We start from the raw sequence: 13,320 nt of genomic DNA, 5'->3' as shown, positions 1-13,320 counted from the left end.
ACTTTTTTTGAAGCAATCCCTATCTACTCTATTGCACTTCGCCTGGTCTGAGGTGGCGAAGGAAGTCTAGCGTAAAAGGTAGCGTTCAGTACACTGCGCGCGTTAGTGAATTTGCGTAGTTACGTCCGTAGCGAAAATTCGCCAGGCGTAAGGGTGCGAAGTAACACTAGCGAATGTACGCCAGCGTTCGTTAGTGAATTTGCGAAGTAACGAAAATGCCCAACGCTAGCGAATTGACGCTAGCATTCGGCGCTTCGGCGCTTAGTGAGTTTGCCCCCAAGTGTGTAGATCATCCAGCATAATAGACACAATCATAACATATATTGAAAGGAAGGGGGTTTTGCAGAGCTTTTCATCTTTAGTTAAAATAGTTAAGCTAATTAGAGGTACAGTAGCAGAAACTGTGAAAGCCAAACAACTCCCTTTTTCTACTTTATAATAAAGATAAGAACATACAGTATGTATTTTTTTTTTAAATTAAAAGAATAGCCGAAATATATTTTCAGTTTAAGATATAACAACTTTGCTTATGTAAAGCTGCACATGGGTGTTTACTTCTCCTTCATGAGATTCATTTATACTCAGGACTGTCTGAAAAATATTTGCAAGCGTTTGTGTCTGCAGTTATTCAGTATACAGGGTACTGGGGGTGTTTGATAGTTTGATATTTATCATATATATATATATATATATATATATATATATATATATATATATATATATATATATATATATATATATATATATATATATATATATATATAGATGAAGCCACTTGGATTTGTGAGTTAAATGCGTCATGACTCAGGGTTAATTGAAGAAACTGGGTTATCTAAAGTCATCTTAACTCATTTAATGCATTTAACCTTTTCATTAGCATACCAAAGCACCATTGTTCACAATGGTGAATGCTTTAATTAGATGGGATGTTGTGACACAGTTTTCTGTGTTAAATGAGATAAATGGGATATCTGTGTTTAGTTATTCTGTGTCAAACACACAAACCAAAGTGGCTGCATCTGTATATACAGTATATTTATATATGCTGTGGTGAAGTGTGAAGTATATACCAAGACTGCATGCTCTCAGAGCTCCATTGCCATCATATAGTTGCTATTGGATTATTTGCACAAAACAAACTAATTATTGGCATTTGACTGTTTGTTGCCGTTTGATAATATTTACATTTGTATCTTTTCTAGCAAAATGTCTCAAATCACCCAGCACCATCGGAAAGTGGGAAAAGGATGAAGCAAATTGACTTCTGCTATTTTATTCATTGCAGCATCATTCTGCTAATTATCTAGGACATATCAGGCAGATGGTTGGGGATTAAAGGTGCAATAGTATAAATACTGCATTTTCATGAGCTGGTGTAGCAGCCTGTACTCATGGCTTTGTGTCAATATGTTTATTTTCCCCTCGGGTATACTGTGTCTTGTTTGTGGTGCATGCAGCTGCTATGATTTAAAGGGAAACTTCTGTCTGTCATCCATTCCTTCTTCCACTAAGAGGAGACTTGAGGGATTTAGTTTACTGTATGCACACAGTGTTTTTTCTGTCTATATTTGTACATAAGGGTGTGCACAGAATATTTGCGATAATTAGTATGAGATGGAGATGCCATACTGCTTCTTAAATCCTATATTGCTCCTTAGACAGTAAAGTATGAGGGTATAGCTTTTTGTGTTCCTAGAACATCCCTTCTCTATATATTTGTATTTATACTTATGGGTAGTAGGTGCTATATTATTCCCAGTAGACAGTACAGTATGAAGATATAGCTTATTTTGTGCCCAAATATTGCTTCTCAGTATATCTGTGTATATACAATCCAGCAACCCTCTGCCTTAGGAAGACAGAGCTATTTTTGAGAGAGTGGGTGCAATTGTTTGGAAGAGAGATGGGAGGATTGTGAAGGGGCCCTTTTATGACTAAGCGGGTTTCATTCTACAGTATTTACTTTAATAATAATGGGTGTAAAATTACTGAAGTCTTGTCAGTACAGTTAAACCAAACGGATGAAGACGCTGCTTTCTGCATTTACATCCGACAGTCGTGTAGCGTCGGATGTAATGTCGTTTTTACCTGCAACTTTTCGTTCAGTCCAATTACATCTTGACGCCTACAACTCCATCTGACTTGTCGCCTGCATTTTGTTGCTGGGCGCCGACCTGACGAAAACTGCTCATTGAGTCCAGCCCTTTCTCTATTCATATAAACTGTTAGAGTAGAACTCCACGAGCGTTTTCCATTGTATCGACACCTGCCGACAAATGTCTGATGGAGGCGCAGATGTCAAGATTCTATTTGGACTGAATGAAACATTGCAGGTTAAAACTACATTACATCTGACAAGACACGCCTGTCGGATGTGGACGCAGAAAGCAGCGTCTTCATTCGACAGTCGTTACCTCCGACTTTTCATTCAGTCCAATTATATCTTGCCGCGTGCGACCCCATCCAACTTGTGATGTGCGTTTTGTCGGCGATCGTTGATCCGACGAAAAAGCTTGTGGAGTTCTACCCTTACAGTTACTCATCATTCAGTGTGAAAGTTTATTTGGCTGTTTGACATGGTATTACAAAATTAGTGAGAGTAAGATATGAGGATCACCTAGATTTGGGGACTACTCAGGGTCAGGCTGGGCCAGTGGGACAATGGGAAATTCCAAGTGGGTCCAGGCTCTTGTGGGCCCCACCCAGACCCACTCCCTGAAAGCATTGCCACTGCTCCTGACCTCCCTCCCTGACCCCGGCCATGGTCATGAGAACAAAAAGGTACTCATGGAGAAAGGGGGCCAAAGGGGGTGCGGATTGGGCAGAGGGGGCTTTGTAGCTAGAGCAGAGGGCCTGGGAGGGTGTGAGGGCCTCTGATGCAGCAGCCCCAGAGGACCCCAGGCTGATGTTGGAACTAATTGTTAGTTGTGCATGATCCTAAACTCTCCATTGGAGCTGCTAGTTAGGCCCTCCACCTAAGTTGCTAGTATATACATTAAGGACCATTACATTATTAGCTCTTATTAAAGGATATACATTAGGGACCATTACATTATTAGCTCTTATTAAAGGATAGGTATTCAGAAATTATTTGGTAGCCCTGAGCTTCACCAAGATATTTTTGATGCACTGCATGAACTGGTAGGTGGACCCCATCCATTTCCCAATGAGGTTTTAAGTTTTTATAGAAGTTTGGTTATTTCAGCTGTGTAAAAATGATGTCCTGATAAGTATAAGTATAGTATAAGTTAAAGTAAAGGTGGCCTAAATAAATTGTATGGTGCATTGTGCTGCTGCTTCAGTTTTTTTTCTTCTAGTATAAGTCATTGCCAATGTATAATGAAGCCATTTTAATGAGACAAAATTACATCCTTTGTGCCTTATGCTTCACAAGGTACCATATTCCCAGTAATTACCATGCACTGAGACCGACTCATATTTCAATCATGGCGACAATGGCCTCTTTCCTTTAGTCATATCGTATCAGCCACATACAATACTGAGCAGCACTTTCAGTATCTTGTACTTTTTCACACTTAAAGATAATACAAAATACTAAAAATGCTCCTGGCGCCTCTAAAGGGGCAACCACCCATTTTCAATTGACTGCCTGGGAAGCATTTTAAAACAATAGCTTTCTACTAAATGTCTGATGAAGGGCAATTTGAAAGAACCAAAACAATTCAGGAACAAAAAAAAATCTTAAACTCTGCAAATTTGCATATAAAATTCCTTGAACACAAGTCATAAAGCAGATGGAACATGTCTACAAAGTAGCTACAACCTCCCCCTTTCACACTCATGCTCTGTTTAATGGGGTCTCACAGACAGAAGGTGAAAACTCTTAACAGGAATTGTTGCTAAGAATTGCCTATAATAGTTAGCACCGAAAGGTGAAGTGGCTACATGGCACTGGCCCAGGATCTGACAACTCTACAGTAGTTCTTAAGGCTTCCTCCTGTTCATTACTGCTTCTGGCTGAATCTTCCAGTAACATAAACCCTAGGAGAAGAACCTGGCCCCACTGAGACAACCAAGTAGCACGAAGCTTAACATAGAGTCAAAGGTTGATGTTATAAAAAAGGAAGAACAGGAGCCATCAAAGCAACTGGTAATAGGATTGTGATACCAAGTTACTCTCTCTCTCATTGATAAAGGGCACTCGTCTATAAAGCAACAATAAAACGGCAAGTAAAGCAAATGCCAGTATGTTGCCATAGCTTTCAAATTCAACTACACTATTAAATATTCATCACCTGGGGCGCTCTGTCTTTAAACTCTTCTGCTGCATTATTAATGGAACATTTCAGTTATATATTAAAAGTATCACATCTGAGCAGGAATCCAATATTCTTTCAAATATCTCTTCAGCAAAAATGCTAAGCACCTTTTAGCTCATAGGGATATGGTTTCAAATCATTTGGCAGGAGGTAGGCGCATGCCCCCAACTTTCTTGCTATTTCTATCCAGTACATGTGAAAATAAGGTTTCTTTGATCAAAAGTCGTACTTATTTACTAAATAAATGTAAATACCTCATGCTTTCTTGCTATAGTTTTAAAAGGGCAGAATAAGCATATGTCATATGTAAATGCACCTGAAGTATAGGTTCATATGTACAATAGCAGGTGCCTCCTAATAATAAGCTTTAAGAACTAGGGATGTCGCGGACTGTTCGCCGGCGAACTTGTTCGCGCGAACATCGACTGTTCGCGCTCGCCGAATGTTCGCGAACGTCGCGCGACGTTTGCCAATTTGGGTTCGCCTTAGCTGGCGCTTGGCTGCCAGACCAGCAGATACATGGCAGCCAATCAGGAAGCTCTCCCTCCTGGACCACCCCCACACCCCCGGGACCACTCCCCTTCCATATATAAACTGAAGCCCTGCAGCGTTTTTTCATTCTGCCTGTGTGTGCTTGGAAGAGCTAGTGTAGGGAGAGAGCTGTTAGTGATTTGAGGGACAGTTGATAGTAACTTTGCTGGCTAGTAATCTACTTGATACTGCTCTGTATTGTAGGGACAGAACTCTGCAGGGATTTGAGTTACATTTTAGGATAGGTAGCTTTGCTGGCTAGTAATCTACCTTCTACTGCAGTGCTCTGTATGTAGCTGCTGTGGGCACTGCTTCTGATCTCTCATCTGCTGACTGCTGCCTGTAACCCAATAGTCCTTGTAAGGACTGCTTTTATTTTCTTTTTTGTTTTTTTACTTTGCTACTATAAGAGCCCAGTGCTATTAGTCTAGCTGTGTTGGGGAGTGGGACTGGTGTGCTGCTCCTCCTAGTAGTTCACCACCACCAGCACCAACCAGAGTCAAAATTGTTACAAAGTATTTTATTTGCACCTGTTAGCTGTTCTGAGCTCTCTGCCAAAAGCTAATTAAGTTAGAAACTGTTTTTTTTTCTGGCTGTTCAGTTCAGAGAAAAGAGGGACTGGTGTGCTGCTCCTCCTAGTAGTTCACCACCACCAGCACCAACCAGAGTCAAAATTGTTACAAAGTATCTTGTTTGCACCTGTTAGCTGTTCTGAGCTCTCTGCCAAAAGCTAATTAAGTTAGAAACTGTTTTTTTTTCTGGCTGTTCAGTGCAGAGAAAAGAGGGACTTTCCAGTACAAAAGAGGGACAGGGGGTTGAGTGGTCAAAAGAGGGACAGTTGGGAGGTATGCAAGTGCCACCTAGCTGTGTGAGCTTTTTCACATTCTGTCTAAATAACAATAATAATTCCGTGTCCGTAAACATCACCTGAGTGATGTTTTTACAGCAGCAATAATATATTCCGTATCCACTATTGTATACGTTGCCCTTGCAGGCATTGTTTGCCCAGTCTTTAACCAAGTGCCACCTAGCTGTGTGAGCTTTTTCACATTCCGTGTCCAGAAACATCACCTGAGTGACGTAGTGTGATTTCTGCCCTTTACAGCACAAAACGCAGCGCTGTGTCAACAATGTATTTTTCAGATACATTTTTGCCCTTGATCCCCCTCTGGCATGCCACTGTCCAGGTCGTTGCACCCTTTAAACAACTTTAAAATCATTTTTCTGGCCAGAAATGTCTTTTCTAGCTTTTAAAATTCGCCTTCCCATTGAAGTCTATGGGGTTCGCGACGTTCGCGAACCGTTCGCATTTTTGACGCAAGTTCGCGAATATGTTCGCGAACTTTTTTTCCGACGTTCGCTACATCCCTATTAAGAACATATTGGAATATACAGGAGCTGTATGGAACATTAAAGTGTTATATTTATTATGCTTTCCAGCCCCGAGCAGAACACCATTATTGGGAATAGGGTTACAGAATGTAATGGTGAAGACAAAGCCTAGATTCCTTGAAATGACTAGAATATATGACTAGTAAGGCATAAATTATGAAAATGCAATGCTTTTACATCAACAACAAATTTTGACTTTAATACAATGACTGAAGAATGTGTTTATGAACTTCTTACAATTAAAAAAAAAACAACTCAAAATCGCTCTAAAAAAGTCATGAAAGGAATGAAAGGATTGTGTAAGGCTTCTGGGGATTTGTACAGTCTTCCACAACTCTAGTGGACTGGGACTTAGGTTTTGAATTCCTTACTGTATTATTCTGTCAAAAAATACAATAAAATGTCCCAGCCTTACTGCCGCCAAGTACCCAGAATCATTGGGACCCATTTCCACTTCAGATTCGTACCTGCCCTTCGTTTGACAATGAAACAAGACCTATTCCTTTTATTCACATATTAGCTTTATCTTGCCCATATAGTATACCTGTAAATTGGTGATATTGTTCACACAACACTATTCCAAAAGGCTGTCAGAAGTGTAGGAGAATAAGAATTTTGCCGCAGTGGGTTTCATTGGATTTTTAGTTCCCGTTTAGTCAGTAAAACTATAAAGTCTTCAAAGTCTGTACATGATGAATATGTTTTGGCACATTTTGTTCTACCACACTGTGAGCAGCAGCCAAGTAATTCCCTCTCTTTTTTATGTTTACAAACTGAGTCTTGGGAGTCTTGCAGAATTCAATTTTGACAGAAAAGGAATATTTGGAAGAAAATGTAATTCAGGAAGAGTATCATTCCAGAATGAAATGCTCCAACAACTATACACACGACCATGAAGTTTCATTTGTATGTATGAATTAAAATTGCACCCAAAAGTATTTTCAATTAAAATTTCACCCAAAAGTATTTTCAATTAAAATTTCACCCAAAAGTATTTTCAATTAAAATTTCACCCAAGATGGTGCCAAATGTTTTTTTTAAGCCCCATTAGCCCGAGGCTCAACAGATGTCTATAAACTATATATATGGCTCATGAAAATTTGTGTCAAATCCATGACACTGCAGCAACATTCTGTTACACTTTACATTTCTTGCCAAAACATTAATTAAATACTGTTGGCATGTCTCAGAGAGACAAACAGATAGCATCTTTAAAAAATCCCAGAGATCCATGGGCTCCCGTCCTACTGATTAGTTTGATAGAATGTTGACCCTTACCCATATGCTGTTGTCTTGGTGGTACGGCCTCCAGTTGCGCCCTGTGTCACTACACATTACGCTGTAACTTGTCACCCAGTCAGAGCTCCCATATCTTCCTTGTGTAGCAACCCCAGTGATATCAAATCTTTCTCCCAGATCAATCTGTAGCCATTGCCTCATGTTAGATTCCAATGGTATCCAACCACCAGTTCCTGAGAAAAGGCAACACAATAATAGGTTATAGGTTAAGGTCCCAAAGAGATTGTAGACATAATGGACCCCAGACTTAATTGTAACAGATGCAGATCTGTATGCAGATACATTAGATAGCTTCTAAAGGGGTTGGGTGGCTTTTTTGTAAGTGAGAAAATACAGGGTTGTACAAGTTGATACAGACACTGGTCTGATCTTGGAGCCAGGAAGGATTTTTTTTTATTGGATAGACTTCAGAAGGGGATTTTTGTCTCCCTCTGTATTAACAGTTAGTAACATATTGTAAAAAATCTTCCAAAAAGCATATACATCTCTTGGTAAATATTAAAGAGGGGGGACGGCTGGCTCTAATCAAACTCAATCAATTTATATCTGAAATTCTAAAGCACTAACCATAGTGGTGCTTAACGTATGAGTGCCTATGATTACGTGTCAACGATACGAAACGCGTTACGACGCATTTCTTTTAACAAGAAGAAATAAAGCTTCAAGTTTTACCTCCAACTGATGTGGCTGCAGGAGGGCGTGTACATTATTTTCCTTGGTAAATATTACCCTCTTCTTCTGAATGCAAATTAAGGTTGGTTTCCTACCTATAGGGCATGACTGCAGTGGTTTAAAGATACATAGAGTTGTGACCTGGTTTCCCAAATAAACACAAGTCAATGTGTAATTAGCACGTTTAGAACTAAAAATGTATGACTTAACGGAGGACCCAAAACATATTCAGGAACAGTAATATCTTTCACTGGTTAGCCTTTAGTCATCATAATAATTGTAACCTAGGGGCAAATAATCTATGTATTTGTAGGGTATTATTATATTTAATCTAATGAATACAGAATTGCTTTTTCTTTCATGAGAATAAAAAAATATTCCAAATACGCTGCTTGTTACTGCTTGTTTTATTCTTTTCATTTATATTCATTAGTTGTATTATGTTAGTTACTGCAAGAGAAACTGTGCAGCACTTTATAAATATAACATGTACATAGATTTTGAATTTTTAAGCGATAGCACCTTATTCTGACATTCTGCAGAACTTGAATGTGCAGAGTTGTGAAACATGGAGGCATCTGCTCTACAGCAATAAACATGATTCTATTAGTGAAAATCCTCTTGATATCATTTTATCATACTTTATCGGCGAATGTGTGTCCTATGTTTTCCTATAATGCAATCCTTGTTAGCGTGCTAAATGTTCTGCTAGATCAAGTTTTATATGTTTTGCAACTGAGAAAGGATTTCAAACATTGCCGTTTAATTGTGTGACCCTACTAATACTTTAAAGAACTGCCAATAAAACACTCAGGCTAATGATAGTTAATTGCTTTACAGAATTATATTCATTTCTGAACTATAAAAAAATATAAAACAAGATTTCTAAATGTAATCTTTGGAATAAGATAATATGAAGGCCTTACACTAAACTACTGTTTTTGTCCCATAGATAATGGCATAGTGGCCATTGGCATATATTTCCAAACTTTACCCGCAGTTTTTTTCCAGGGCAAATAGACATATTCTTTATAACCAGCAAAGCATAAAATGCATGTTGCAAGTGTTAGCACAGATTCACAAAAATATTTGTTGCTGCCAAAAATGTGAAATTTACTGAACAACTGTACTATGCAAAAACATTTGCTCATCCCTGTTGCTTTTTGCTGATTTGGCAGCAAAATTCAACAGTTATAATTTGCTTTGCAAGACAAACTGAGAGACAGATTTATTCATTTTTAAATTGTTTTCTTTTAAATTGTATTATGCTCCACCAATCCAGGATTCGGTTTGGGATTTGACCAGGATTCTGCATTTTTCAGCAGGATTCACATTCAGCAGAACCCAAGTGCACGGCCAAACCAAATGCAAATAATCACATGACTTGTTGTCACGTTTTCCCACCCCTAATTTGCATCTGTAAATTAGGGGTTGGATTTGGTTCGGTATTTGGCCAAATCTTTCATTAAGGATTTTGGATTCGGCTAAATCTTTCACAAAGGATTTAGCCAAATCCCAAAATAGTGGATTTGAGTTTGATAAAGTTTAAATTCAAGAAAAAGAGACTGCATTTTTTTCACCTTTAATATAATAAACTAGGCCCAAAAGTCTTCCACCAGACCTCATACTTTTTACTTAAGAAAACACTATTGTAAAGTGATAAAACTTTGTTTCCTACAGTACTAATAAAATATATGTGTAGAAGTCAATGAACAATTTATCATGTTTCACAATGATCATTAGTGTGTTGGTTAACTCAATTGTTTCAAAAAATGCAAAGCAGTTGAAAGCTTCGTCCTTCAAATTGGGCAACAATTTGTACTGGCTCTTTAAAAATTCGACTTCGTCCATTCGCCATATTCGCCAAATTGCTGTTTTAGCCTATGGGGGACCTCCTATTTGGAGTCAATTGTTGGACTTTGAAAAACCGAAGGTTTTTTTTTTTGACTATACTTCGAATCAAATTCGATCGAATACTATGTTACTTCAATACTCAAATTCAAACAAAAACAGCCTATTCATCTGAAAAAAAAACTGAAAGTGAAAACAATGTTAAGGCCTTCAGTTTTGCTGTAAATCAGGAAATTTAGAAATATTCCCTAGCATTTTTCCTGAGGGAAAATTTTTTTTCAGTGTTTTGGGATTTTTTTTTATACTTCTTATCACCCTGGAAATGTTTGGATTGTTAGGACATTTTCCTGTATTTATTTCCTTTCTTGTATTTTCTTCCTGCTTAAAAAGACTAAAAACAATTTTACTGAATAGCAAAAGTTTCTAACAGAAACAGAAAAAATAGTGGTTCCAAATTGGAAAACACTTTCTGGATAAAAAAAAGTGGGGAATTCCTTTGATAAAGTAGTCGTACAAGTTATTAAATGATTTAGAATCTCAATAAATGATCTATAAATACAGCACAATTTTTTTGATAAATCCACCCTCACTAAGATATTTTTCAACCAGAAAAGATAACAGGAATAGAAAAGACAGGAATATTTCCAGATAATTCAGGGGGGGTTTTTTTCTTCATTTTGTGGGCAAAATGCAAAACAAAGGAATTTTGTTCACAACAGATGAAAAACGTTAATCAAACTTTCACAACATTTAAAGTTGGATTAATTTTTCCATACTTAATATTTTTCATGTTTAACCCCCAAAAAATGGAAAGAATAATAGAAACAATTCCAAATTTCGTTTTTTTCACTGGTGATTAAATGCAGATAATCCTGCTCCATAATGTTCATGTACCTCTTCAATATCTGCATAATATCTAATATACTTTTTCTGATAATTAATTCACTCTGTTTCTATAGGAGTCTGACATGTATACTTTAGAGAGTGAGATCTTACCGTCTCGGCTGTTGAGCTTTGCAAAGCTGCGTGAACTGAAAAGTTCTGACGAACTGTCAAATGCTGTCGACGGCAGCGGAAAAGCGAGAGGATCATCACAATTATCTGTGAGAAGATTGAAAGGACAAGCAGATTGTTACAAACGTGTTCAGATTTGTGTGGACTTTGTGTTCATCGTGTTACAGAGCTCTGCCATTGATTACCTAAATACACAAGCTTTTCTCAATCCAAGTGTCAATCCAATTTCTGAAATGTCTCTAAGTTCCTTCTTAACCTGCATTATTTTCAGAAATTCTTAATTACTGCAGTTTATATTTCATGTAAGTCTTTCATTTTAACTGAACTAAACCTTGGCTCTCTGGCTGACAGAAACCTTTTTTGATGTGCTGAATTTTTTGCCTGCAAATTCTTGCCACAGTATTGCGAATTTATTCGCTGGTGGCGAAACACAGAAATTCGCAGCAAATTCTCATCTGGTGAATTTATTTGCCCATCACTAGCTGCTGCTAATAAAACATGAAATAACCAAGGTTATATGTTAGCTTATTGCTTGTGTATGTAGTTTGTTACCTTATTGTTGTTTCATTGATTATAAATGAGTATGCTACATTATCAATAATAAATGCAGTCTTTATAATTGCACAAACAATGTTATAAAACACCATGTTACAAAACACTCAAATGTCTTTATTGAAGAATGAAAAAATGTATTTATCGATCTGACATGGGGGGAAATGCAAACTAAGAAAGTTCAGGTAAAGCAAGTGACTTATGGAGCTGAATATATGTCAAACATTGTACAGGTATGAGATACCAGCTACAGTATAACAAATTCTACAAATTCCTGGAAGGCCATATCCCATTGAGTCAATTTTTGTTAGCAGACATGGAGGCCTATTGATCAAAGGGTTTTGGTGTTTTTCGAAAACCCAACTAAACTCACGTTCTCTAAAACTACGAATGTCATTAAATGTATTAAAAAATCTGAATAAAAAAAAGTACAAAAGGTAAAAGTCGCAGAAAAGTTTTGAAAACCAAACCATAACTATGACTTGTTAGTATAGTACTGGTAGTACAAAAGGCAACATCAAAAACTCCCGAAAACATCTAAAACCATAAATAAAAGAAAGATCTTCCAGTTGTAAACGGGACCTCTGTCATTGACTTCTACATGTTTTCAACAGGTTTTAACTGGAGTATTTTCATATTCTGATTTGTCTCAGTTTTGTCACATAATAAATCTTGAAACAGTTGCACTTTTTTCCCACAACTTTTTTGGATTATTTGAGTCAAAAAGGCCAATCCAAAAAATTTACGGCTTAATAAATCGGCCCCCAAGGGTATGGTGACCCAAATTATCTGGAAGACCCATGCATTCTAGAGAAAAGATCCTATACCTGTACCACAGATGTTGCCTTTGTCTTCAGCCCACTGTGTGATGTGATGACTACAAAGAACATAGCCCTGTGGTGTGACTAGTGATGGACAAAACGGCAGAAAATTTGAAAAACTGCAAAAATTCAGAAAACTCATTGAAGTCAAAGGGAGTCAAAATAATTTTGACGACCGACAATTTATGATGCAACCAACAATTTATAAATGTGTGACTATTTTGTCCAAATGCATTAAAGTCAATGGATGTCTGAATAATTTTCCAATTTTCCAAATCTTCCATGATCTGAACTGGTTTAGATTTTTCCCTGAAGTGGAGGAAGGTGCATGTAGTCACAACCGTGCTGTACTCAAGATTCTAGAGATTAGATCAGTCATTCTTAGTATTTGGGTCAGAACCTAAAACTGAATCCCTACAATATTCATGGTGGGTCTTCGTGACCCCCTTAAAGGAGAAGGAAAGCTACGGAGGCATTTTATTGCCAATAGATTAGCTGCAGTAGTGCAAGCTAGAATGCTATATTTATTCTTTAGAATATTTTACCATACCTGAGTAAAAAGCTCTAGAAACTCTCTGTTTCTTTAGAATAGGAGCTGCAGTATTAATGTGGTGTGACATCACTTCCTGCCTGAGTCTCTCCCTGCACTGGGCTCAGATTACAGTAGAGAAGGGAGGGGTGGGGGGAGAGGAGCAAACTGAGCATGTTCTTGCCCAGGGCAATGAGGTTAAGCTGAAGGCAGGAAGTCTGATACAGAAGCCCATGTGTACACAATAGAAGGAAAGAAAGGCAGTGATTCTTTTGACAGGGGACTCAGAGCAACATTACTTTGGGGGTTTACTGGTATATTTAGATGAACCTTTCTGATAAGGCTTACTTAGTTTTAACCTTTCCTTCTCCTTTAAATA

General features: G+C 37.7%; 1 protein-coding gene across 1 annotated transcript in view; it reads right to left on the bottom strand.

The window, feature by feature from the left end:
- The window catches only part of cntnap5.L (contactin associated protein family member 5 L homeolog), a 260,880-nt gene that overhangs the window by 200,289 nt on the left and 47,271 nt on the right, over positions 1-13,320 (bottom strand). The window contains exons 2-3 of the mRNA XM_041576763.1: positions 11,022-11,126; positions 7,482-7,675 (exon numbers count right to left, since the gene is read on the bottom strand). Of these exons, the coding sequence (XP_041432697.1) occupies positions 7,482-7,675; positions 11,022-11,126 (299 nt within the window). The remainder of the gene's footprint in view (positions 1-7,481; positions 7,676-11,021; positions 11,127-13,320) is intronic.

The sequence above is a fragment of the Xenopus laevis genome, chromosome 9_10L (assembly GCF_017654675.1).
Source record: "Xenopus laevis strain J_2021 chromosome 9_10L, Xenopus_laevis_v10.1, whole genome shotgun sequence".
Taxonomy (NCBI): Eukaryota; Metazoa; Chordata; class Amphibia; order Anura; family Pipidae; genus Xenopus; species Xenopus laevis.
Note: the sequence above shows the minus strand (reverse complement) of the source record. Positions and strands in the feature narration are given on the sequence as shown.